This window comes from Podarcis pityusensis (assembly GCF_964106645.2).
Source record: "Podarcis pityusensis genome assembly, chromosome: 10".
NCBI lineage: Eukaryota > Metazoa > Chordata > Lepidosauria > Squamata > Lacertidae > Podarcis > Podarcis pityusensis.
The window spans coordinates 8,316,836-8,344,732 of record NC_138035.1 but is presented as its reverse complement, the minus strand read 5'-3'; the positions used below and the strand labels follow the sequence as shown (position 1 = coordinate 8,344,732).

Genomic DNA, 27,897 nt, shown 5'->3' with positions numbered 1-27,897 from the left:
GACCAGCTTGGGGCTCAAACCCATGACCTTGAGACTATGAGTCTCATGCTCTACCGACTGAACTATCCTAGCTCACTCAAGGGAAGGCATGGATATCTATCCAGATGTTGGGCTCCATCTCATCAGCCCCAGCCAGCATGGCCAATGGTCGGGGGTGATGGGAATTTTAATTCAACAAGATCTAGCTGTAGGTTAGACCATCCCCTACAATGCTCTCCAGATATTGTTGGACTGTGACTCCTCGTCATCCCTGAACACAATACGATAATCTTTATTGTCATTGTCCCATACAGAACAACAAAATTGAAAAAATCTACATCAGACATTCAAAAACCAACAAGCCTGCTATCCCAGCTATCCTAGCTTGGTTAGCCCCCTAAAAACTCTGGTACCCCATAATTAAATACAATATACTTCCATAGAGACTGGGTTTAAGCTGGCCACCTAGGAAGTTAAGGAGGAAGAACGCTACTCTAGAGCAGGGGTCGGCAACCTGCGGCCCATGAGCCACAAGCAGCCCATGGGGGCAGTTTAACCGGCCCACGAGCTACCCCCAAACCGAGCTGCCTGCTCCATGAGTCCCCACACGCTGCGCTAAACAGACACAGCACGGGAACTCGCTTCCACGACGCTGGAAATCACGTCTGTGCATGCCCAGATGCCGGAAATCACACGCGTGATCCAGCCCACAGAGAGATCTCCGTGGGACTTGACCGGCCCAGGCAGGTAAAACCTTGCCCACCCCTGCTCTAGAGGACTTCCAGGTAAAGACAAAAACATGAAAGCCACCGGCTGGCAAAACTGAATGCAATAATAATATTATTATAATAATTTATTATTTATACCCCGCCCATCTGGCTGACTTTCCCCAGCCACTCTGGGCGGCTCCCGAATCGAGTGTTAAAAACAATACAGCATTAAGTATTAAAAACTTCCCTAAACAGGGTTGCCTTCAGATGTCTTTTAAAGATAAGATAGCTGCTTATTTCCTTCACATCTGAAGGGAGGGCGTTCCACAGGGTGGGCGCCACTACCGAGAAGGCCCTCAGTTCTCTGTAACCTCAGCATCCGGGCAGAACGATGGGGGTGGAGACGCTCCTTCAGGTATACAGGACCGAGGCCGTTTAGGGCTTTAAAGGTCAGCACCAACAATGCCACCACCACTGGCCAGTTTCTGCCCTCTCCCTTTTCCTTTCTCAAAAATCACTGAAATGACCCCTTTGCTTGGAGACATGAAACCAGGGCTGGGGCAGGTTTTCGTTCAGCCCTATAAAGTCACATCCTGTTTATGAGTTCTGGTTTACCCTGAGTGAGCTTCAGGTGAAACCACCTCCTCTTAAAGGGCACAGTATCTTAGTCATTATTGGGAAGATTTTGTTTTTAAGGGAGGAGGGGTTATGCACACAGCACAGGACTCTTACCCACACTGATGTAAAGGCAGTTCCTTTGCAGCCCCTGCTCAGTAGGGCCTGAGAACAACCCATCGAGAAGCGAAAAGCTCAAGGAGAAGATAATGAGCATAATTATAGTTAGTTATTGTTTGGTCCCCTTACAGACCCATTTTGTAACACTTCTGCCAGCAGAGCTATTTTATGCAATGCCTTTTTCGCATGGCAATCTTTTCATAAGTCAAAGCAAAAGCCAATAGCTGGCAGTATCTCCTGCAGCCTGTTTGACAATAGAAGTTAACATGGAGCCCTGCCTGTTATCAATCTTCATAAATGCGCCCCCGCGATGGAAAAAGCTCCTGTCACAGTTCGTGAGCCCTTCGCTAATAATGCAAGCAGAAGAGTGAGCCTGGGGCTTTAATGGGTCTTCAAAATTACATGTGTGTGTGCATTTTAGTTGGGGATTTAGGTGTCTTCGGGGGTTTTAGCCATAACAAATGCCTGCATCCTCCCTTCTTTCAGAAGGGAAAGACACCCATGCTTCTTTTTCTTTCATTGTGTTCAACTGCAATGGAATTCACATATGGGTTTCCCTCCGTCCTAGTCCACAGAGCAAAGATGCAAGGTGGCTACCCTCAAATTTGGAACTTCATTTATTCGGGAATTTAAAAAGTCTAATTCTATATGTGCAATTCGCAAAGTAAGCCTTTTATGTACAGGAAAGCAAGTTATGGTAAGGAATGAGCAATGGTTTCTTTTGTGGCTGATTTTTAAAGGTGTTTTTTTTTGTCTATGGCTGTGGAAATATTCCCTCCAAAAGCTTTTGAGTCAAAGGAAGGAATTCAGCGGAGTAGTGAAAAGTGTTATCTTGCTCACAAGCTGCCCCATTCCTTTATCTACAGCTAGGGTTGATGGGAGTTGTAGTCCAAAAACAGTTGGAGGCACAAGTTTGGGAAACCCTGATCTACTGCTTCAGCAAGTTCTCTTACAAAAAAAGAAAAAGAAAAAAGTGAAAAGGAAGATAGGAGCCATTTCCTGTAGTATCCCAGCCAATCCCACCTCAGTCAGGCAGCGGCAAGGTGATGACATCACACAGCTCTATTTGGTTCGATGATGACATCATGAGGGCAGGAAACTTTGCTTGAATAGTGTTGCCAGGAAGCCAAATCAAAGTGAAGGCAATCAGATTTGGGTTTATGTGGTGACATCAGCAAGCCAAATAGGGTGAGGTAAAATTCCCTGCCCTTGCTCTGAATGGGCTTTTTCAATTTTTCCTGTGAAACCACCCCCAAACAGCCAAAACTATGGATGCAGATATCTGTACCATGAGGTAAACTTTTCTGCAAAACAATCTGCTTAGCCCTTTTTTTGGTCATGTCTTTCGGAATGTCACCTGCCCCGAATCTTAAGAGACTTAAAATCCTCCCCTTCTCCCACTCAAAAAAAATAAAATACGCAGTTGTAAAAATAAATAAATAAAAAATACAAATGGGTGAGAGGGAGGAGATATGGCAGTCATGGTCAGATAATAATAATAATAATAATAATAATAATAATAATAATAATAATAAATTTTATTTATACCCCATCCTCTCCAGTCAAGACCGGGCTCAGGGCGGCTAACACCAAATATAAAAACAATTGATAAGCTAAGCTTATCGATAAGGATCCTGTCACTTCTGTTTGATTCACTCCTTTTTAGCATGTATCTACACGAAAGAGGTTTGGTCTCCAACAAAAGAACAAATAAACCACATCTGACTCAGATGTCATACATCAAGCCTGAGAAGGCCCATAAATCTTGCTTAATCATTACAGAGGAGGAGGCTGATTTATACGGAGGTTTTCACAGAGCGGCGCAACCTGTGGCTCCAGGGTCAGGAGGGGCCTTGACAGCTTTTGTATTTAAACTCTACAAGGTCTAAGGGCAAGAACACATCTTGCTTGTCTATGCATTGTATGAATGAAAACTTTCACGGCCGTTCGATTATTATTATTTTTTAATGTCACCTAGAAACAGCCAATATCATCATAAAACCACCTCCACATCCTCAAGTCTCATCACTTGGTAACTCCCAGATATGCTAAACATAGGCTGGAGGCCAGGGGTAACTCAGATGTTACAAAATTGTAAATGCGAACCAAACCCCCAAAGCAACCGTCCTTCAACAACCAGATTACCAAAGAAAGAGGACCAACTGCAAGAGTGTGTTGCTTCATCAGCTTAAATTAAGCATTGTGAGCTCCCTTTGCATCAGTGGGAGAATTAAGTACATATTTAAGCCTCTTTAACACAGGTGGTTTTTTATGGAAGAAGCTGCACACTAGAACGATAGAAATGCAGAATTGGAAGGAACTACGCGAGTCATCATTTAGGTATAAGAACTAAGCGGTGATGTGATCCTCGCGAGGACGCTCTCTCTAAATTCCTGCATTTCATCTGAAATAGGCTTCTCCGTCTACGTTTACACCTTTCGCTCTTTAGTGGACGCTTTCATTCAAGATGGCAGCCAGATGGGGAGGGGAATCCAGAGAAACAGACAAAGGGGCAAAAGAGGAAGAGTTTACGCTGCCATAATGAAAGGTTTCTGTGGCTTCAGTTACAGATCCTTTGCAAGACAGCAATTGTGATCACAAACACAGGGAAATCTGACACTCATCGCTTCTGCACGTTCTCTCACTTTGCTTTCAGCACAGGGAGAACAAGGTTCAGTTAACCTTTCCCATCCACTACCACAAAATAGATGTTCAGACAGTAACTACAGCTAGTTAGCATCAGGTTCAATAGGAAGAATCTTAGTTTTCCTGAACCACCCCCTCTGAAAAATTAACAAGATGGATCCAGTTTCTTATGAAATGAAACATGCATTTTAGAAATCAGAGTTTGCCATGCACTGAAGCAATATTTTTTGAAAGGACAACACTCTTTGTGGTAGATTAATTTTGCACACCATCTCAAGACTGCTTGGGTGAGGCATTATATACAACCACCCACACCTCCAAAACAACAACTTTGGAGTTGTTTGTTGTAAAGAATGTACATTATGGGAATAAAATAATAAATATATCTACACACACACACACACACACACACACCCTGGTAATAAAGAAATAAAATAAAGAGAGGATTGCTGGAACTCATGCCCCATGCCCTCAGAGTAGTATGTTATATTAGGTACATCTAAAAAAAATGTAGTATAAACACTGACAACTCGGAAACACTAGACTGCGAGCGCTCCAGTTGGAGAACAGCTTTTACCAAAGGTGTCATGGACTTTGAAGGCACTCAAACTCAGGATGCAAGGGAGAAACGTGCTAAGAGGAAGGCATGCTTGGCAAATCCACACCGTGATCAGCTCCCGCCCAGAAACCAATGTCCCCACTGTGGAAGGAAGTGTGGATCCAGAATCAGCCTCCACAGTCACTTACGGACTCACTGTTAAGACCGTGTTTATGGAAGACAAAGTTATTCAGGTACAAAGAAGAAGAAGATTAGGTAAAAGGATGACCAGGCTCCCAACCAGCCGAGCAGTAATGAAATAATGGGAGACCTGGGACTCCGAATGAAGTGGAAATCTGAAACAGCAAGGAAGCCTGACACTGAAGTTGCCAAAGAGAAATAAAGTAGAACTGGTGCCTCCAAAGCTTTGGGCTGCTCCAGAGGCAGTGCTGCCCTTTTCTTAGATTTAGAAATCCTGGCAAGCCCCTAGTGTATATTAAGCATGGCTGGCAGATACACAGATTTAATGACTAACCTGTGGCTATGATTGCCCAGGGAAGGCTGGGGAGAAATTGTGCAGAAGAAGGGAAGGAGTCTGCCATCCCAGACCTCCTTGCAGCCCCCTAACCATTGTTAAGGTGCAGGGCGAGATATCTCTGCACCAGTCACAATTGCACAAAACTAGAAAAGGAAGATTGATAAAATTGTGAGTCCACTGGGTGACAGGCAACTAATGCTGATAAAAATGTTATAAACCACCCTAAGCACTCCATGCTATCTCATGAAGGCAAAGTCATCAGAAAGGGGACGCACATACTATGTACTGCTAAAAACTAATAATGGGAGCCAAGTCTGAATTTACTTCATATTGCATTCTCTTTCATGAATGCTATAAAGTACCTCCTAGTAGCAGCAGTTTCTGGCACTTGTTGCAAACAATGCATGTGCTGTTTAAATGCTTTTTCTTCCTGGCACCATCTTCCTTAAGTCTTTGCACTCTGGACCAGCCTCATTTCCTCACATGTAATCCCATTAGCTGAGATGAGCCATGTGATGTGGCTGACATCAAACGTGCTTCATTATGATGTCACACAATGGTGCTACCATTCCTTGCGAGCGAAATCATATGGGTTGCCATGGCTAGATTAACAGCAGTGTGGGCAAGCTATGACGAGGACTATAGGGGCAAAAAAACTATAGGGACAATTGTGTCAAGCAGCAGTTGCAAAGCAAAAGGGTCCTGAACAGTTGTGAAATGTCATGAACACTTGGTTATTTACTGACAACATTTCAGCGAAATCTCGGGGGGGGGGGGGTGTCCCAGCCCAAGGAATTTGGTTACAGAGATTGTGCTCCTGTCCAAGTGAATATTGCAATCAGAAAATATTTGGTACGATATTACTAATAGATCTTTCCCACACCAACTAAAGAGTGCCAATTCCCACAAAACTTAAAGCTTTGGACAATTGGCTGGGTGAATTACAGAATCGTTACATGGGATTCATTTCCACTGAAGCATTAGACATTAGTCTTTGATGGAAGTGGGACTTTGGACTCGATGGATCATTGATCCAATCTGCTACAATAAGGCAAATGTATTGTTGTTGTGCATGCGTGTGCATATTAACTGAGACACAAACTTAACTGGATTTTGTTGCCAGCGTTTGGCAGCCTGAAATGCGTTATTGATCCCCTGACTAGTAAAAAAAGGTGGTTATGAAGGATGCTTACAAGAGGAACATGTCATCAAATTCAACCTGCAAAGAATCATTTTTTTAAAATCAAAGCTGTGTTTTGCAGGGAATTATTTTTAAACAGTAACTTCGTTAGTAGGGGTTACAGTGACTTGGATTCTAAACGGTATGATGGGTTTTCCGTATAGAAAACCAACCTATTGAGTACAAACCTGGGTGCATAAGCAAAGGGCAAAAATTCCTTGACTTACACGAGAGAGCAAGTGAAGGTTATATCAAGGTGCAAGTGGTATCAACAATGCTCACTTGCTCAAAGCAGCATTGATAGAAACCACCTTGTTCAAAGAGCTCTTCCACTGCTCAAAAGGTTTCGTCTTCAGATTAATTCTAGCTTTGTCCCCATCCTCCTTGCTGCTGGGTTCTGCAAGGTCAACACTGAGACTGAGGAAGAAGAAGATGCCAGGCAGTGCCAGCCCCTAGACTAGGAGTAAGTATGAAGGTAAGTAAGAAGGGTTGTGGAGAAGTGCCCCGTTTGCTCTAATGCAGGGGTTGGCAACCTAAGGCCCATGAGCCACAAGCGCCTACAGGGGTTGCTTTACCAGCCCACGAGCCGCCCCCGAACTGAGCCACCCACTCGGTGAGTCCCCTGTGCGCTGCGCTAAACCGAGACTCGCTTCTGCGGTGCTGAAAATCGCATCTGTGCAGACAGAGACGCCAGAAATTGTGTCTGCACAGACACAGAGGCCGGAAATCACAGGTGCACGTGTTATATAATAATAATAATAATAATAATAATAATAATAATAATAATAATTTTTTATTTGTACCCTGCCCATCTGGCTGAGTTTCCCCAGCCACTCTGGGTGGCTTCCAACAAAACACTAAAATACAATAACCTATTAAACATTAAAAGCTTCCCTAAACAGGGCTGCCTTCAAATGTCTTCTAAAAGTTTGGTAGTTGTTTTTCTCTTTGACATCTGGTGGGAGGGCATTCCACAGGGCGGGCGCCACCACCGAGAAGGCCCTCTGCCTGGTTCCCTGTAACTTGGCTTCTCACAGCGAGGGAACGGCCAGAAGGCCCTCGGCACTGGACCTCAGTGTCCACGCAGAACGATGGGGGTGGAGACGCTCCTTCAGGTATACTGGAACGAGGCCGTTTAGGGCTTTAAAGGTCAGCACCAACACTTTGAATTGTGCTCGGAAACGTACTGGGAATGTACGTTCACGCGCGCCCGCAATCCGACCTACAAAGGGGGCTCCGTGGCAGTGAACCAACCCAGGCAAGGTAAGCCTTGCCAACCCCTGCTCTAATGGACCAGCCTGCAGTGGGCATTGTTCCTCAAATGTTTGCAAGCGGACGAGAGGTGAGGAAAACTCTGCTCACGGCCGTGTGCTCACACCAAACCTGTGAGCCCCCAGAGCTTTTCTCAGAAACTCACCCTTGGAGTGTGGGCAGGTGTTGGCGAATCCTCTTGGGGCCCTTCAACTAGGGACCACCCATCGTTTTCATTTATTAGAAGGTCTGTTGAGAATCCTGGAATGTACTTTTGGAGCACTAGTCAAGCAAAGATGCTTTGCCAGGCCCCGTGAACACAGGCCCAAACCTTGCATAATTCAAGTTCCTGTGGCTTGGGGAAATTATTTTGTAAAAAGGAGTGCATGAAGTTTAGCAGCAACAACAGCAGCAACAACAGAGGTTTCAACAGCTTTTGTGTGAAGCGAAAATATGTAGAGTAGTAAAAATGTATTAGAATAGAAATTTTGGCCTAACATGTAGAAACCTGAAGATGGTTATGAAAGTAATAGTCAGAACTGAAACTTATGCCCATGATAATGATGTTCATCATTCAGAACTGAACTTGGTTTTTAGTTTCTGAATTGCCAACTGGAAGTAGTGTGGTCTAGTGATTTGAGCACCCGGCTTCTGACCATGAAGGTATTTTATTTACAGTCTCTTAAAAAGGAACCGGTTGTCTCCTTTCACCTGGCTGTATGAAAAGATGGCAAACCCAGCTCTCCTAACTACCTTCCTGCACTGCCAAAAGTGAAGGTCCTCTTCTGCCAGGCTCCCCCCACCTGGTTTGGCACCCAGCAACACCTACGAGGCAGCTAAATCTTTGCCAGTCAAAATAGCTGTGGCATGTTGAAGGGGAAAGTTGTTGGTACAGCACAAAATAAACTGAATTTCATTTTCAAAATTAATAACACCAGAGCTACTGTACTGATTGCATTAGTCATTTCCATAAATAATTAAAAACCTCAATTTGCACAGAATTCCCAATCTGCTGCACCACGGCAGCGCAAAACACAACGACCTTGCTGCAAAATCGACTCCGTCTTGCCAACGAGGACAAGGGGCCTCCAGTGTTGGCACCGGTCCGGTCACCCTTAGCCGCGTTGTTGCCCCACGAGGCTTGATCCACGGCCAGATGTAGCTCTCCGCAAAGACACATTTCTCGTTCTCCAGCCTGCTCAATAAATACAGCTCAGCTGGCAGGCCAGAAATAGGTAGGCTCAGTGCTTTAGATGTCACGGCAGCCAAGCATCAAACTGTGGTTTGGCAGTCAGGAGTGCCCCACAGGTTCTCAGGCGCTATCCCCAACCCACATCATCCATACCGCCTCCGTTTTCTGGTTTGCTCTAACGTCTGCATCAGCTGGTGAACTACGCTTAGTGCTAAACGAAATTATTTTTCGGTACAGAGAAAATATTGGCTGCATGTGGGTCTGTCCCAGAAACGGTGATCTGAATCAGGGGCCACTGCATGCCCATGTGTTTATTATTTTAAGTTCAAGAAGATGGAAATATTTCTTGTCACACCCAGCCTGGCCCTAGATCAAGATCTGGCGATAGAATCAGAATTCAAAATGACCACAACAGATTGGAGAACTGGGCGCAAGCTAACAAAATGAATTTCAACAGGGACAAATGTGAAGGTTCTGCACTTAGGCAGAAAGAACCAGATACACAAATACAGGATGGGGGACAGCTGGCTTACTAGGAGTACATGTGATAAGGATCTAGGGGTCTTGGTGGACCACAAGCTTAGCACAAGTCAACAGAGCAACTGCAATTTGGCTTGACCTTTGCTAGAAATGCCCTCATCACCAGCCCTCCCACCTAGTCATTATGGGACTTCACTACGCAACAGTACGAAAGAATCATTACTTTAATTTGCTTGTTTTCTTCTTCCTCTTCCATTCCTTCTATGCCATGCCTCTTAGACTGTAAGCCATTATTTTAAACGTAAACTACCTTGATTGCTTTGGGAGAAAGGAAGTATATGAACGTAATTAGTAAATAAATAAACCAAGCTAGCCAAACAGAACAATCTAAGCAGTGTGGAACGAGAGAGACAAAGGGAAGAAGAAGAAGAAGAAGAAGAAGAAGAAGAAGAAGAAGAAGAAGAGGAGGAGGAGGAGGAGGAGGAGGAGGAGGAGTTTGGATTTGATATCCCGCTTTATCACTACCCAAAGGAGTCTCAAAGCGGCTAACACTCTCCTCTCCCTTCCTCCCCCACAACAAACACTCTGTGAGGTGAGTGGGGCTGAGAGACTTCAAAGAAGTGTGACTAGCCCAAGGTCACCCAGCAGCTGCATGTGGAGGAGCGGGGAAGTGAACCCGGTTCCCCAGATTACGAGACTACCGCTCCTAACCACTACACCACACCGACCATCTTGAAGTTATGACTCAAGCCATTTATGGCTCTACAGGTTTGGAGTCCTCACCTTGAACTGTGCCCAGGACACCTGAAGAAGCTGGCACAGTCACCTGCTGACTATTCTCTCTGCTGAGCTTTCAGATCAGCACAACTTCAAGAAGGAGAAAGGAGCCTGTTAATTACAAGCAGCATCAGCAGCAAATGAGCTGTAATGGAGGTGTTAGGAATGTAAATCAGACCATGCCCACAATGCAGCTAAGGCAGCATCTGTGCATGCAGCTTGCAAAGTAATGAGGCTGTGACGATGTCCTGGCATCCTGCTTTGATCACTTCATCTTGTTCAAGAGCTCTGCAGGGATAAGAGAGGTTAGTGGCGCTGACCTCCTCCCTCCTGCAGCTTTGCCCAGCCACAAACGCGACACACAATTTACAGATATTTGAGTTGCAACTCCATCTGCCCTCCACCGTTACCCCCATTCAGAATACTGGCAGCTTAACAGGTGTGAGGAGGGCAGGAGGTACGGAAACAGAATAAGCCATTCCACGTTTCAACATGTAAAAAGGTAACCGACAGCCTATCCTTCTCCCTAGAACCAGAAACACTATCCTTCTTCCTATAACCAGAAACAGGTGGCCCGCTACTTTACACGAAACAAAAAGCACCCATATAATCAGCTGTGCAGACGTACATTCCTTTTCATGCAATCCGGTGAAGTCACTGGGATATGTTTAAATGCACACAGATGTTCAAAAATCTGCAAAATGGCTCTCCCTGCAAAATGGGAGTGGGCGGGGAGGAGAGCGCTTGCAAAACTCATCCATACAGGAGGAGAAGGCACACGAGATAGATTGCAGCTTTTAGCCTCCCACCTTGTTTCCATACTGTAATTGGGAAATGGGTGACTTGTACTCATGTAAATTCCCAACAAAGCATGTTCAATACATGAAAACAAGAGGCTTTAGAATCTCTGAAAGGAAGCTGGAAGCCAGATGTATCACGGCGGAGTATCACTTGCCAGCGCTGAGCGTGAACCGCTGCTTCCCATTGGCGGCGGAGGCTTGTGAAACTGCAGCCGGCAGCAAGAACTGCCCTTAATGAGCACATCTATCAATTTTCAGAGGACTTGGTTGATTACGGATACACAAAAATAAGAAACGTGCCAATTTAACTGTTGGGCACTGATGTGTAAAGAGAAAGAGAGAGGGAGAAGAGAGAGTTTCACTCACTCACTTGATTTCATAAAAGGTCTATTGAAAATTACGCCATCTATCCTTGTGAGCATGCATGGGAAGCTGCTGGAATTTTTCCACATGGACCACCGTCCATCCATTTTTACTGTGTGATGGGGCAAGTCCCAGTTATCAAGAATGTACATCGGACTGGGTGCTTTTCTTCTTTTCTTAAAGTTATCAGAGACCAAGCTCATACATCTTTTAGGAATGCATTTTTTCCTTTAAAAATATATATATTAGGAAGATGCTTCAAGTGTTCAGCTGTGAATGTGACCAACACAAGTATTATAGCTCATTCAGAAGCCTTTAAAGAAGACTGGGAGCCTTTTCTAGTCTATAAAAAAAAGTCATTTCCCATATGTGAAGACCACAGCATGGTTTGAAGTGTAAGAAAACAGCAGAATATATTATGAAACATGGTAGAGAGGATGAAATTAGATAAGACGGAACCTTAAAACACAATTGTATGTAATTTGGGTTACAAACATCCATGTTGGGTGAGCAGGAAGCCACTACTGTCATTGAACTGGAATATAATTGTTGAGTAACAAATGTAATTTTCTACATGGAAAAAAGAATAAAATATTATTATAAAAAAGGGAGAGTCCTTAATTGGCTGCTGACAGCAGCCTTGACTTTCCTAATGAACACATATCTTAGGGCTTGTCAGCTTGTCTGTATATACAGCTGCTCTCCCTCTTTGTTCCTGTATAACTATGTTGGTATAGACTCCCACCTGGAATAAAGGTACCCTCAGGCACAAGGGAATTGCACTGCTATAGCTATTAAGATCCCTTTAAAGTAGTTTTACTGGGATAAGAAAGTGTGCTCTAACCAGGCTCCACAATCTGACACATGCTCACAAATTGTCAGAAAGGACATGCTCACAAATTGCCTGATGAAACTTTTATTTCAGAAGTCTATATAAGAGTACGCATGATTTGCAGAAAGTGGCGAGGAAGAGGATTTTACTCCCTTTCTCATTATGCTAGAATACACCCGTGAAGTTGATGGGCAGGAGATTCACGGCGGACGAAAAGCAAATACTTCTTCCCACAGCACATACGTAGATTTATGGAATTCACCATCACAAGATGTGGTAATGGTCGCTGGCTGCAATGCCATTAAAAGGAGTTTGGACAAATTCATGGAGAATGTCAACCAATAAGTATGAGAGCCAGTGTGGTGTAGTGGTTAAGAGTGGTAGTCTCGTAATCTGGTGAACCGGGTTCGCTTCCCTGCTCCTCCACATGCAGCTGCTGGGTGACCTTGGGCCAGTCACACTTCTCTGAAGTCTCTCAGCCTCACTCACCTCACAGAGTGTTTGTTGTGGGGGAGGAAGGGAAAGGAGATTGTTAGCTGCTTTGAGACTCCTACGGGTAGTGATAAAGCGGGATATCAAATCCAAACTCTTCTTCTTCTTCTACTGGCCATGAGAGCCATATGGACTCTCCATCTTCAGCATGCCTTTGAATGTCAGCTCTTGGGGGCAAACCAAAGCTAAAGGGTTGCTGGCTAGCTGGCTTCCTGGACCCAGTGAACTGGTCACCTTTGGAAACAAGGTGTTCATTTAGATCAGGGTTTCCCAAACTTGTATCTCCACCCGTTTTTGGACTACAACTCCCATCATCCCTAGCTAGGACCAGTGGTCAGGAATGATGGGAACTGTACCCCCAAAACAGCTAGAGACCCAGGTTTGGGAAACCCTTGGTATGATCCAGAAGGCCTCTTGCAGATGCTGGGGCACAACAACATGGCACATGGAAAGAGTGTACATCACTATCATGCAAACGTATGAACATGTATTTATAGAACTGTGATTTGGTAAAATGGAAATACATGCACTCCTTCGGCACCTCCTGCTTTCACTGGATGCAGAGTACACATTTATCTAGCTAAAATGTGCTTAATTAATATTTCATATAGCAGTGTTGGATACTCTACATTCCTAATGGATTGTATTGATCAAAGGAAGAAAGGAAAACGTCTCTGTTGCTGTAGGGAAAACTAAAGCTGTCAGTTATAAAGCGATCACTGTTCAAAGGTTTAAGACTTGAAGCAGAGCTTCTGTAAAATCTAGGCAACTCCTCCTCAACCTGCAAAGGAAGCTACAATATTTAAGACAATGAGCTGGGAACCAACTGAAGAGACTACCCTCGCAAAGCAAAGCATCGAGTCTGTAATAGCAGCAGATACTGCTAGACCCATGATTACAGGTATGCAAGGCTGCCTTCTTTAGGAATTCCACTAACCCTGATCTTCTCTCTGAACTGCCTAAGGCCAGGAATATGTTTGCAGAAGTTTTAAACTAGTTGGTAATAAGGTTGTTGTAAGCTGCCTTCAGTTTGTAGAAAGGCACAAGTAAGAAGATTTAAAATAAGAGCAACTTCCACTTTTATTTTTCTGGTTTTGATCACGTTTTCCATTAGCACCATTCTAATACACCTTGTACCTTAACACAAGAACCACATCAAAGTCATGCCTTCATCTCAGCTGGGCTATTAGCTTTCTGAGTAGTTCCAGGCAAGTGCCTAAAGAATGGCTTAATTCACTACAGGGTATGGTTTGCTGTTCCTAGGGTTCGCCCTTCTTCCAAGTGCACTATTCTTCCTTCCTATTTGTACCATGTTTTGAAAATGCAAAGTGCTCTCAAGACCTGGTTTCCTTTATCCTCACAATCACCAGGCTAAACAAACATGAATTCTTCCCAGATCATAAATGAGGAACTGAGGCTGATGTGAGAGAATATGTGGGTAAAATAAATCAATGGTCTTAACTTTCCAGATACAGGAATCAGATGTAACAATTGCTGGGTTAGCTTTCAACAACTGATCTGCTTTAATTCGTTTCATTTATTTTTGGCATGCTATCTTTTATCTGTCTGGCTTAGTTGTCTCAAAGAACAAGGTGAGGTGGTGAACCTATGTCTGAACTATACCACTTCTGACTTCTCTGGCAACTTATCGCAAAGAAAACAAAACAACAAAAGAGAAAATGGTGGTAACATCTCTGCTGCGACCCACTTGTTGAAGACCAGAGATCCTAGACCATTGTTGGTCTCCCAGTACAATTTTTTACTTTCTATGTATGTAATTCATACACATGGCCAAATCTGTGGTGTGGGTGCTGCAAATGTTGTGTTAGTGGCACACCTCCAGAAATGAGGAGAAAGACACTCTAAGCTCTGCTACCAGCCAGACAAACTGGGAGTTTGCAACCTGGAGAGCTGCCTAGCCTCAGCCATTGGCCAGAGAAAGGACATCTGCCAGGGCTTGTTCTCACCTCCTTAGGAGAAAAAAGACACTCTACTCTGGGACTGCAGAAGCAATGGGAACATTACTCTGGACTCTGATGCCAGCCAAAGTCTCCGGGGAGTACTTTGCATTGTTGTAATATGTTGCAAACTGCCTTGAAGAAATTTGATCAAGGGCAGGGTACAAATCTGTCAGATGGCAATGGTGGTTGCTCATGAGTAACCAGGCAGGACTGAGACCTGTCTTTTACAGGTTTTATTTGGGTGCAAACTATTTACAGTGCAGAGCCACAAGTTCATGTCTGCCTCAATCGCTAGCAGAATCCGGGAGTGGTCGTTTCTTGGACCTCCCCCAACATAAAAGTCTCGTTACTCCCAGCCTTTTCCTTCCCTCTTTGCGCTTTAGACCTCTGCGCAGGGTGGGCAACGGAAGGGGTGTGCTTCCCTCCTGGCCGGCTTGGCCAGGAGCGGTGCTGAGGCTCCCCGCAGCATCCTCAGGTCCTTTTACCACTTCCCCACTGGAGATGGGGCTTTCCTCATCACTGGAAGAAGAACTGCTTCGCAAGATTTTCGGAGGCTCCCTGTGACACGACTGCCCCTCTGTTTCCCGCCCCTGTTCCGATGCCAGTTCCCTGACAAAACCTTTAAAATAAGAGCAAAAACAATGACCCGAGGGGCCACTTGTGATATGCAGACAGGCCTTCACATCTGCATGGGTCAACTGGCCAGCAAGCCAGAAGCTAAACCATATTAAGGCAAAGCAGGATGAATATACTACAAAGCATCTTATATTGTTGCATGGTTGCCACCACAATTGGCCACCACAATTCTATGTCTTGGGGAAGTAAGTGCAAGAGCTTGAGGTCCATTCCTAATCTCACTGCACATCAGGGTGTGTGGGAAAAGAACTATCTCAGACTCCAAGACGTTGTGCAGTCAATGGACAAGACAATCAAGTGGGTCCACCAGAGACCTGGAATATCAAATCAGGCTTAAGCTGCCTGCCAAAAAGTCAACCAGACAAAGCAGGATAACTCTTCTCTTGCAGTTAAGATAAAGATAACTCTACATATATTCTAAGGGATGCGGGTGGCGCTGTGGGTTAAACAAGAGAGCCTAGGTCTTGCCGATCAGAAGGTCGGTGGTTCGAATCCCCGTGACGGGGTGAGCTCCTGTTGCTCAGTCCCAGCTCCTGCCAACCTAGCAGTTCGAAAGCACGTCAAAGTGCAAGTAGATAAATAGGTACCGCTCTGGCAGGAAGGTAAACGGCACTTCCATGTGCTGCTCTGGTTTGCCAGAAGTGGCTTAGTCATGCTGACCACATGACCCAGGAGCTGTACTCCGGCTCCCTCAGTCAATAAAGCGAGATGAGCGCCGCAACCCCAGAGTCGGCCACGACTGGACCTAATGGTCAGGGGTCCCATTACCCTTTACATATATTCTCTTGCAGGGCAGAGGCTTGACTATTCCCCATTCTGAACCCCTAACTGAATGATCAGAATGTTACTTGGCCCTGATGGTCATGGGAAAATAAGATGCCATCCCCAGAGATGCCAAGTTTCCTGCCTTTAGCCCTCGAAAGTGAAGTGTAAGAAAGGAATCCAAGAGAAATGCAAAATGCAATTACTCAGTAAAAGCCCAAAGCCAAGCTTTTCCTGTAATACTGCACTTTCCTCTCCCCCACCTTCTTCTTCCTTATGTAAACTTTTCATTAGGAACAAGACATCTTTGTAACATAATCATTCTGGTTATAATGCAACTGTGAATAACATAACGCCTGCATTAGGAAAAAGCAGCAGGGCCTGGTAATGTTGTTTTAATATCATTTGTGTACTGCAGGAACTGGCTCAACCTGATCATTTAGAATTCGATCAATGCGAATTAGTGTCTTCAAGGGAGATAAACCATTTGACAATTTAGGATTTGATCAATGCAATTTGAGCCCCACAAAGATTTTTTTTTAAATCATCAGGTATGTTTTGGAATATTAAAGCAAATTAATGCAGCACTGGAACAGGCAATAAGCAGGCATCAAGGTAAGTATCGCAGACAATGTACAGTGAGCCTGCCAGCTTTCCAATAAATTCTAGATAGGTTATGCAGTGTGCCCTCCATTCCTCTTAAACTTGGCAAATTAGCCATTAAGACTACTCAAACCACATCTCATGTAATTCAAAAGGACTAAAAGTAAAACAGGAAGGGAAGGGAAGCTCAAGGGAAGAGATGAGTTGCTTGTTCATTTCACTATTGGAAGTACTTTTGTGTCAAGACAGAAAAGAATCACAAAGGCTGCCTTCAAAGAAGGTAGAGCTGAAAACTATGCAGAAAGTATAAAAATGAATTAAAAGAAAGCCTATCATATCCTGAATTAAGAACCATCCTTTCTGGGGAAATTTCCAGTTTATCGATTGCTAAAAAGCAGAGACATCACCTTGCCGACAAAGGTCTGTATAGTTAAAGCTATGTTTTTCCCAGTAGTTATGTATGGAAGTAAGAGCTGGACCATAAAGAAGGCTGATCGCTGAAGAATTGATGCTTTTGAATTATGGTGCTGGAGGAGACTCTTGAGAGTCCCATGGACTGCAAGAAGATCAAACTGATCCATTCTGAAGGAAATCAGCCCTGAGTGCTCACTGGAAGGACAGCTCCTGAAGCTGAGGCTCCAATACTTTGGCCACCTCAGGAGAAGAGAAGACTCCCTGGAAAAGACCCTGATGTTGGGAAAGATGGAGGGCACAAGGAGAAGGGGACGACAGAGGACAAGATGGTTGGACAGTGTTCTCGAAGCTACCAACATGAGTTTTACTTCCAGGCAGTGGAAGACAGGAGTGCCTGACGTGCTCTAGTCCATGGGGTCACGAAGAGTCGGACACGACTAAACGACTAAACAACAACAACAACTATTGATGGCTACTAGTCACAATGGCAATACGCAACCTGCAGGATGAGAGGCACCTTGCCTGTGAACATCAGCTGGTGGGCAGCAACATCGCCTTCATGGGCTGCTCATAGGCTTCCCCCAAATGCATCTGGTTGGCCACTGTGGGACAAGATAGGCCTTTCATCTGACCCAGCAGGGCTCTTCTTGCATTTTGTGCCCACATGCCTATACTGATCACCACTGATTATGAAAAATACCTTTTAATTGACTACAGTCATCGTAACGGATGGCATTCATCTGAGCAGTGCAGGAACTAGCTCAACCTGACCAGTTAGAACCTGATCAATGCAAATGTTATGTCTTAAAAGGAGGTAAACCGCAGCGGTAGTCATACGTATCATATGGGTTCTTATTACACCTGGAGGCCATTTCCTGAGCTGTGCTCACTGTCTCATGCTGACAGCTTCGAGGAGTCAGAGGTGAGAGCTGAGAGCAGGGTGGGGACCAAAGGAGGACAAGCTACCCCAGACAAGCTACAACATGTTCCCCATCAGCGGTCCCACCCCCCTAACACCCCATACACTCCGGCACAAGCCCTGTGTCCATTCTTGATTACCAGGCAGAGGGCCTTCTCGGTAGTGGCGCCCGCCCTCTGGAACGCCCTCCCATCAGATGTCAAAGAAATAAACAACTATCCGACTTTTAGAAGACACCTGAAGGCAGCCCTGTTTAGGGAAATTTTTAACATTTGATGTTTCATTGTGTTTTTAACATTCCGATGTGAGCTGCCCAGAGTGGCTGCGGAAACCCAGTCAGATGGGCAGGGTATTATTATTATTATTATTATTATTATTATTATTATTATTATTACATTTAACCTCTCTATTCCAATAGGAATTAATACTGGCAGCATACCTTCTGCAGCACAACTACTAGGCCCAGTATGTGAAACTTTCGCTTCAAAAACGAAGCAGGAAGTGAATATTTCAGTGGAAAACTTGCTGAAAATTCTAGGCATGTTTGCCATTCTGAAGTGGAGCTGCTTTGCAACAATACCACAATTAGCTCTATTAATCTCACACTCCCAACTTGAAGTCACACTGACACGCAGCACATTGGTTTATGCATTTAACAGAATTATAAATTTAGCAGTTCAACCTTATTTAATTCTCCTTTTACAGACAATTAAACAAGCTCTTTAAAGCACTTTTAGCTGGAAAAATCTGTCCTCAATCCTCACGTTCAATTAAACTGAACACGAGGCATCAGAAGAGCATCGATGTTTAGTTTTCTACTGAATCTTTCATAATTTACTTATCAAGCTATACTCCAGAAGACAGTTAAAAGAACATCTGTTTAAATTAAACTCTTGGGAGCATGAAAATAACACTGACTATTTTTTAATATGCATTTATGTATCAAGGCAGACAGGAAGACATCTTCCCCCACCCCTCCTAATATTTCCACGGGCCGAAAAAGGGAAATAAAAAGATGTTAATGGGCTGTAAGAAAATCATATGCAATATTGGGTCTTGAATTAACAGGAAAATAAGATGCCCAGTAATGTTTTAAATATCATGTTTTATTATACTAGTTATAAGTTTTACTCATAAATTAACCCAAAACAGTGAATTATGGTTGCATCAAACACTACATGTCAATTGCTTCTGTGCCCACACAGACAACAAGTGAGCATCTAGCCCACTGTTTCCCAAACTTTGGCCTGCAGTTGTTTTTGGACTACAACTCCCATCATCCCTAGGGAGGACGAGTGTGGTCAGGGATGATGGGAACTGTAGTCCAAAAACAGCTAGAGACCCAGGTTTGGGAAGCACTGTTCTAGTGAATAATAAGCTTGTACTCAATAACTTGAGTGATGTACACATTTAAAGCAAGCTTTAATATTTTCAGGTTCCAGAGAATATGCTGGTATCTCTGCTTAAGGGACATCTTACCCACTTCCTTCCTACTGTCACTTCTGCCCTAGAAGTTGAAATCATGCAAGCAGGAAAGGAGAAAGAAGGTCCTGTGGCTGAACAACTACTAGAAAAATGTGAGCTTCCTCTTCACAGAATGGGCAGGACTGATACCCTGCCTCCCAATGAAATACACCTCTGTGTTTTCTATCTTTTTTCTCTATAAAGGCAAACAGATAACTCCTGAGTGCTGTACCTTAATTGCATGTCTAAAGCTTGCAGGTATTATTTGTTGATATTATTTGTATGAAAAGGCATGCCAGAAGTTTGCCAGAAGTGCTTTGTGTCAGGTTATACATAAACGTTTTGCACTGGGAACGTTTAGCTCGGGAAAATAATGCAATCAATTGTTCTTCCCGGGCTGTCTTAATTTCTAGTCGTTTCAAGCTCTTAAGTAAGGAAAACCTTAAACTAAAAGAGAAAGTGAAGAATGGTCTTGCGGGATAAGATCAAAGCACCCGTGCCCAGCCTATAGTTGTCATGGCTAGAAATTTGGGGTGACCAGAACTTTGGGGTGACCCCCATGAACTTGCCTAGTCTTCTTAAATAGTGGGGGGGGGGAATAAGCCTGTTTAAGTAATTCATAGGGACACGGGTGGTGCTGTGGTCTAAACCACAGAGCCTCTTGGGCTTGCTGATCAGAAGGTCGGTGGTTTGAACCCCGGCGACGGGGTGAGCTCCCGTTGCTCAGTCCTGCCAACCTAGCAGCTCGAAAGCACGTCAAAGTGCAAGTAGATAAATAGGTACCGTTCCGGCAGGAAGGTAAACGGCGTTTCCGTGTGCTGCTTTGGTTTCGGTGTTCCGTTGCGCCAGAAGCGGCTTAGTCATGCTGGCTACATGACCCGGAAAAACTGTCTGCCGACAAATGCTCGCCTGTAAAGCGAGATGAGTGCTGCAACCCCAGAGTCATCTGCAACTGGACTTATCTGTCAGTGGCAACTTTGAGAATGAAAAGTATAGAAGGCTTATTCTCTCTCCCCCCCCCCCAAATTCTTTTTATTGATTTTCATTAGACTTTTCTCAAACTTAATCTGTTCCGGGAGTCTATTCGACTCTTGAAACCGTTCGAAAACCAAGGCGCAGCTTCCAATTGGCCGCAGGATCTTCCTGCACTCAAGCAGAAGCCGCATCAGACGTTCAGCTTCTGAAAAAGTACGAAAACCAGAATACTTACTTCCAGGTTTCTGGCATCTGGAAGATGCTTTGTTCATCAACTAAGCCGTTCAAGAACCAAGGTTCCACTGTATATGGAAAGTTGTGATTTTACCACACTGGTTGCTTTTCAAGACCATAATACCATGCAAGTATTGAATGGGGTGTGGGAAGAGAAGGGAAGACTCCTCAGAAATCCCTGTAAATTGGGTCTGAGAGTTTCTAGGCCTGAAGAAATCATCTAGTGACTTATTTTGCAGTCCAAAGGGAAAGCCATAGAGGAGACTCCTTGAAAGGCTCCATATTGGCAGGACTGTGCAATGACTCAATTTTAGAGTGTTTGCTAAAGACCTTATTTCAGTGCGCTTTTAGTGTTTTCCATTTTAGTTTCCTATAGGATGGTTCCTGCATTTCATTTCAATTCAACTACTACAGTTGTACCTCGGTTTACGAACTTAATCCATTCCGGAAGTCCGTTCTTAAACCGGAACCATTCTTAAACCCTAATGAGGCCTCCTGCCGCCAGTGCCCTTCCACTGTTCAGATTCCGTTTTTAGACCAAGGTAAAGTTCGCAAACCGGGACACTACTTCCGGTTTTGTGGAGTTCGTAAACCGAATAGTTCGTAAACAGGGCTGTTCTTAATCCGAGGTACCACTATATTTTAAACTGCCTTTTGTTAAATTGTGTAGTCTGTATTATATGTGAAAGTTTATTTTTAAAAAAATGTTTTTAATGTTTAAATGTTTTTTAAATGCTGCTTTCTGTGGGTTTAACAGAAACAGGAATCCAGTCGGCACTTTAGGATGTGGAAACATGCCAGATCACCACAATTATTAATACAGAGCAGAGCTTTCCAAACTTTTCATGTTGGTGACACACTTTTTAGACATTTCATGACACAGAAATTCGGGGCGGGGGGTTTAACTAGCAAACTGGAGATTAAACTAACTCCTTTCCAGCCCCGGGAGGTGTGTGACACACTTGCACGACACATTTGCACGACACACCTACACACTGCAGCCAACACACTAATGTGTCGTGACACTCAGTTTGGAAAGCTCTGATACAAAGCTACCAATATTCACAGTGCATTAGAAAAACTGCATGCAACTGGCACCCTTCAGATGTTTTGGATTGTAACTCCTGCCTGCCCCAGCCAGGATATACTGAAAATGCAGAAAATATCTCGTCCTTTGGATGTTTTCCTATGGGAAGGCTGACTAAAGCCATGAGTTGTCATAAGGCTCCTTTATGATCTTTATCAAGTTATTAAGTAGCTATAATGATATGTTGTCATGGGGGCTGAGAGCCTTTCAGCAACAACAGACTTCCAGATAACAACAGAGTACTGGTCTCTGTCTTCTACTGACAGCATTCATCAGAAAACAGCAGGAAAATGGGAGGGGGGGTTACCATTTCTGAAATGAAAGCCATGAAATATGATGGATGATGCCTTCCTGCAAGAATTAGCAGCAGAAGAAGGAAAGACCAGGGCAAAAGGTCAGAGTCACTTCGGTCCCGCAATTACTGGATCTTCATTAAGCCCTCCGGAGAAATAAAGAGAATTCAACCCAACCTTCAACACAAGGGCAAAGTTAAATTACTGATTTAAATACCTTTCAAGCCATTGGGGGGGGGGGGAGAGAGATTTTACCAAAATGGCTGAAATCTAATCACAGAAGTAGCAATATAATCTAAGGCACTTTAAAAAACAGAAAACACTATATGATTAATAAAATTAAAGAAGAGCCCCCGTCCATTGGTCTGCAACCTAATGTACAGTGGTGCCTCGCAAGACGAAATTAATTCGTTCCGCAAGTTTTTTCTTCTTGCGAGTTTTTCGTCTTGCGATGCACGGTTTCCCATAGGAATGCATTGAAAATCAATTAATGCGTTCCTATGGAAACCGCCTTCAGACCAGGTCCGGGGACAGTCTGTCCCCCGACCTCTTCTGAAGGCTGGGGGGGGGGGGGACAAGGGCTTTTCTTCCCACCCCCAGCATTTTAAAAAAACCCCGGGACAGCGGAGGACTTCTCCGCTGTCCGGGGCAATCTTAAAATGCTGGCGGGCGGCATTTTAAAATCGCCCGGGACAGCGGAGGACTTCTCCGCTGTCCGGGGCGATGTAAAAGCCCCTGGGAAGGCAGGCAGGGGGGACAAAGACTTTTGCCCCCCGCCCGCCTTCAGAAGAAGTCCTGGACAGCTTCTCCCCGCCGCCCCTTGCTTCAAAAGAGGTCTGGGGACAGCGGGGAAGACGCGCTGCGCTTCCCGCTGTCCCCGGAACTGGGGCTGCGGGGAGAAGATCGCTTCTCCCTGCCGCCCCTTGCTTCAAAAGAGGTCCAGGGACAGCGGGGAAGAAGCGCTGCGCTTCCCGCTGTCCCCGGACCTCTTTTGAAGCAAGGGGCGGCGGGGAGAAGCGATCTCCCCGCAGCCCCTTGCTTCAAGAGAGGTCCGGGGACAGCGGGAAGCGCTTCCCACTGTCCCCGGACCTGGGGCTGCGGGGAGAAGATCGCTTCTCCCCGCCGCCCCTTGCTTCAAAAGAGGTCCGGGGACAGCGGGAAGCGCTTCCCGCTGTCCCCAGACCTGGGGCTGCGGGGAGAAGATCGCTTCTACCCCGCTGTCCCCAGACCTCTTTTGAAGCAAGGGGCTGCGGGGAGATCGCTTCTCCCCGCTGCCCCTTGCTTCAAAAGAGGTCCGGGGACAGCGGGGAAGAAGCGCTGCGCTTCCCACTGTCCCCGACCTCTTTTGAAGCAAGGGGCGGCGGGGAGAAGCGATCTCCCCGCAGCCCCTTGCTTCAAAAGAGGTCCGGGGGCAGCGGGAAGCGCTTCCCGCTGTCCCCGGACCTGGGGCTGCGGGGAGAAGATCGCTTCTCCCCGCTGCCCCTTGCTTCAAAAGAGGTCCGGGGACAGCGGGGAAGAAGCGCTGCGCTTCCCACTGTCCCCGACCTCTTTTGAAGCAAGGGGCGGCGGGGAGAAGCGATCTCCCCGCAAACCCTTGCTTCAAAAGAGGTCCGGGGGCAGCGGGAAGCGCTTCCCGCTGTCCCCGGACCTGGGGCTGCGGGGAGAAGATCGCTTCTCCCCGCCGCCCCTTGCTTCAAAAGAGGTCCGGGGACAGCGGGGACAGTCTGTCAGTGGCAACTTTGAGAATGAAAAGTATAGAAGGCTTATTCTCTCTCCCCCCCCCCCAAATTCTTTTTATTGATACACTGTACAGTGGTACCTCGCAAGACGAATGCCTCGCAAGACGGAAAACTCGCAAAATGAAAGGGTTTTTGGTTTTCTGAGTTGCTTCGCAAGACGATTTTCCCTATGGGCTTGCTTCGCAAGACGGAAACGTCTTGCAAGTTTGTTTCCTTTTTCTTAAAACCGTTAATACAGTTGCGACTTGACTTCGAGGAGCAACTCATAGCACTCGGTGTGGTAGCCTTTTTTGAGGTTTTTGAAGACTTTGGTGATTTTTGAAGCTTTTCCAAAACTTTTCCGACACCGTGCTTCGCAAGACGAAAAAAACCGCAAGACGAAAAAACTCGCGGAACAAATTAATTTCGTCTTGCGAGGCACCACTGTAATCTTTGGGATTCCTATGATGGCAAGTGCATGCTTTAAAAGTAATAACAGTGCTTGCAGTCACCCCCTGCATCTTAGTGGGCCTGATCCAGGAGACGCATCCTTCTTTGAAGATTCCATCCCATTCTTTCCAATAAGCATCATGCAAAAGTTAAGAACATGTGTCTGCTTTGAATTTCTATGCTGCAACCAGGACACAGTTCAGCTGATTTGGAGCCCTGGTCACAAGGCTTTTCCTGCAATGCCAATACCCGCAACTCACTTCATTTCCATTTCCGCTTTCCCAGCAAAGGCCGGGGGTGTGTGTGTGTGTGAAATCAGATTCATGGTCTTCCTTCAAAAACAGTACAAGGATAAAAAGAGAGGAACTTACTTGAATCTGGCATCTACTTCCTCAACAGCTTTTTGGTACTGCTCCGTGGTGACTTTATAGAACTGCGAGCTCTAGAAATAGAGAGAGTGAGAGAAATAAGGGTAAGCAATCAAAGAAGCATTTTTTTCGGGGGGAGTTTAGTAATTCATAAGGCCCTAACGAGACATCCACAGCTGCTCTCACTCCAAGTCCAACGATTACTAAGAGAACCTCGTTAAATTTGCTGCTGTGGTTATTCTAAGTGGCGAAAAACTTACTGGGTGGAATTCAGTTGTCTCCTTATTCAGGTGTTCTCCTAATCTGGGGGGAGCATAGCTGTCAACTTACAGATTTGAAAATAAGGGACCAGCAGCCTCGAAAATAAGGGACCAGCAGCCAAAATAAGGGATTTTAGTCAACCAGCTCCTGAGCCAAGGGCAGAAAGCCCAGCCAGCCCAGCAGCCAAACTGTGATGGCCTGGTAATCCGATTCAGAGGCTGTACCGGAGGAATCCCAGCCTGCACAGGAGTCCCCGCCTCCAGGGCCGGCTGAGCTGGGGCAGGGCCTTGATTCTGAAGCGCCTGCACCTGTGCCGGATCCTCAGGGGCAGGCACCAGGTGAATCCACTCTGGCTCCGGAGGCGATTGAGGACGCATTGCCTACAGGTGCGCCTCTCCCAGCCCTGTCAGGGGAAAGTGAGTCTCCCCCTGGGTGCAGTAACCCACCGGCCTCTCCTGAGCTGCAGAGGCTCAGGGCAGAGAGGCAGAGGGAACTGGTTTCTCCCAGGAGGAGTGCTCGCCTTAAGGCCAGGAGAGGCGGGTCACCTGGGGGCCGGGGCCGCCCCTGGCCTCAGAGAAGATAAAGGCCAGTCAGCCTGGTCCCAGGTTGCGGGAGCAACATCATTGAAGAGCTGTTTCGGCCAGCATCCAGTCCTGTTCCCCCAGAGTTCCTGTCCTTGCCCGGCTCCTCGCTGTGGACCCCGCTTCGCCTGTGGAGAACTGTCTGCCGACCCTCGACTCAGGTCCTGGACCTCGCCCCACGGTAACCTCCCCCCTGGACCAGCACACAAACAAAGCCTCAAGTGGTGGTTCCCACAGCGCAGCAAACCAGCAAAGGGGATGCAGCAAGGAAAACCACTGTCACCTCTCTGCTGGGAACTGCTGAGCAAAGGCGAGTCCCCAGGCAACGCGACCGATTTGATCGGCACAAGGCATGCAAGCTCCACCCCCCCCCAGTCGTTCTTAGACTCCTTATTGGGTGAGCAACGGAGCCAAGCAACACAGTTGGAACCTCCCTCCTCCCTGGCCGGCAGGAAGGGAGGGAGAGGAGCTGCTTCCTTTGAAACCCAGGAAATTTAAGGGACATCATCAATAAGGGACAGCAGCAGGACATGGCGCTGGGATAAGGGAGTTTCCTGCCAAATAAGGGATGGTTGACAGCTATGGGGGGAGGCACAGGAAGGGGCAGAAGGAGAGGCGAGAAAGCCCTGTTGCACTAGGAGGGCTCATTGCACTAGTTGAATTCAGCCTATTGACTGGAAAGTAGATAACCAATTTATTCCTAATCATTCCGACATTCAGCTTCTTCAACCCTGCTTTTCTCCCGTCCTACCTACCTACCTGTTTTCCTTGGCCCTCTTTTCCCTCTGCTTCTTGTTTCTTAGGCTCCCCATTTCCATCTATTTTCTGCTTCTTACGCCCTCTGTCACTGGGCTCCCCTCTACCCTTAACATCCATGGCATTCACGACTCATGTCTCCTTGTCTTCCATTTTGACTCTGCTCCCCAGCCTCGCTCTGAGTTTTGTGACATCGTAACAGTTCAGCCAATGGGAAGATCAAATGCTCACAGCAGCTTCTACTGCTTTCTCTATTGCCCATTGCTAGAGCTTGCCGTTTCTGATAAACTGATAGAACCATGAGAGGGAAAAAGAGAGAGAATGGACGCTTGCTTTAGTTTTATAGTTAAAATAATCTCTCTGCATAATTGGACCCTGAAATGGCACCCACATATATATAATTCTGGGGAAAGGTGGGGAGGGCTTTTGCAGAACCTCCCAACTGCTTGTGCCTCTGAAAGGGGACATGCTTTGCAGAATCAGAATTACTGAGTGGCAGAACCGCACATTCTATCTCTACACATGTCTTGAAATGCTGTCTACAAAGTGAGGCTGGGGGAGGCAATTTTTAGTGGGGAAAGTGGTCTGACGAAGGATCTACAGCCGCCTCACTGCTCAGAATCTGCCACCCCCTGTAACAAAAAGATCCCAAACCCATCTTTCCAACCCAGATGTGGAACTCTAGCTGGCGGTTGGGGAAACAGCAGGAGGGCAAAACTTCAAGGCAGATTAAAAACCGTGACGCTAATTGTAATGAGGCCTAGAACCTGGGTGCTAGTTTAATGCAAACAACAGATGGACTGCTTATCCATAATGCCGGGCATAGAAAGTGGATGCAGAACCTGATCCATCAACAGCCCCTTCATCCTGCCTTGATGCAGGGGCCATGTACGAGATGATTAAAGGTTTAGAAGGCAAGTTGCAATAGCTGGCCTGTACCAACATGGTGATTAAAATGGCGCCTCTGTATTGCACCATTGATGCCTTATGCATTTTGTATTTATGTAGACTACACTTCACACATAATAAATGGGACACCATGCTAGGACCCTGCTCTCAGCACTCTTTAAATGAGACTAGCTAATTTTTTGATTGGGATCTGCATATGCAATTCTTCTCTGTGCCCTGCCACAATCTTCATGGTCAACCAAGAATGTCCTCTTGGACCAAGCCATAGCAAACATAATCCTTACTATTAGAGACCCCTTTTATGTAGTAGTGCAGCACTTCCATTAAGCAAACCTGATAACAAACCTGTAAAGGAGACCAGTATTACTATGATCCTATTATGGATTGGAGGCTGAAGACAAAAGAGAGCAGTTTGTCATCCAGCAAGTTCTTGGCTAAACCTAGACCAATCGTGGGAATTTCCAGTTTAATTCTGTCCTGTGCTTCAGAGATGGTTGCATGTTAAGTCCTCCCACCAGCTACCGTAATAATCTAGCTGTAAACATTATCACGTTGCAAGTATCCCCACCTCACATCACTGGCTGCCACGCGGGTAAAGAAACTCACAATGTCCATGTGGTAAATACAATCAGACATTTGGCTTGGGGAGAGCTTACTTATGGGGACATCATTTTTGGAGACATCTCTATGGCTTGCAAAATGGGTAATCTGTCCCTCAGGCACCAGCTTTCTTAAGCTGAAAATCCCCAGAGTTTTTGAATCAGCAGGTAGAGGCTTTTAACCTCAGGCACGCTCCTATCTATCAGATCCAAACCATGGTTATGCGAAGTCAGAAGAAGAAAACATCACAAGACATTTTCTTTCTACTTGTACCACGTTAGAGCAGAAGACAGGCAACAGGAAACAAGGCTCCTTTACTCCTTTACTATGCTGATGAGTGAAAGAAACTACTCCATCTGGAAAGGTAAAAGGACAGATATTTAATCATCTGAG

The 27,897-nt window shown here is 45.7% G+C and overlaps 1 protein-coding gene across 2 annotated transcripts in view; it reads right to left on the bottom strand.

Moving 5' to 3' along the window:
- CHCHD3 (coiled-coil-helix-coiled-coil-helix domain containing 3) overlaps positions 1-27,897 on the bottom strand; it is a 221,703-nt gene that overhangs the window by 22,097 nt on the left and 171,709 nt on the right. For both annotated transcript variants that reach the window (XM_081023256.1, XM_081023257.1), the window contains one exon: positions 24,401-24,471. In XM_081023256.1, coding sequence (XP_080879382.1) covers positions 24,401-24,471 — 71 coding nt within the window. The remainder of the gene's footprint in view (positions 1-24,400; positions 24,472-27,897) is intronic.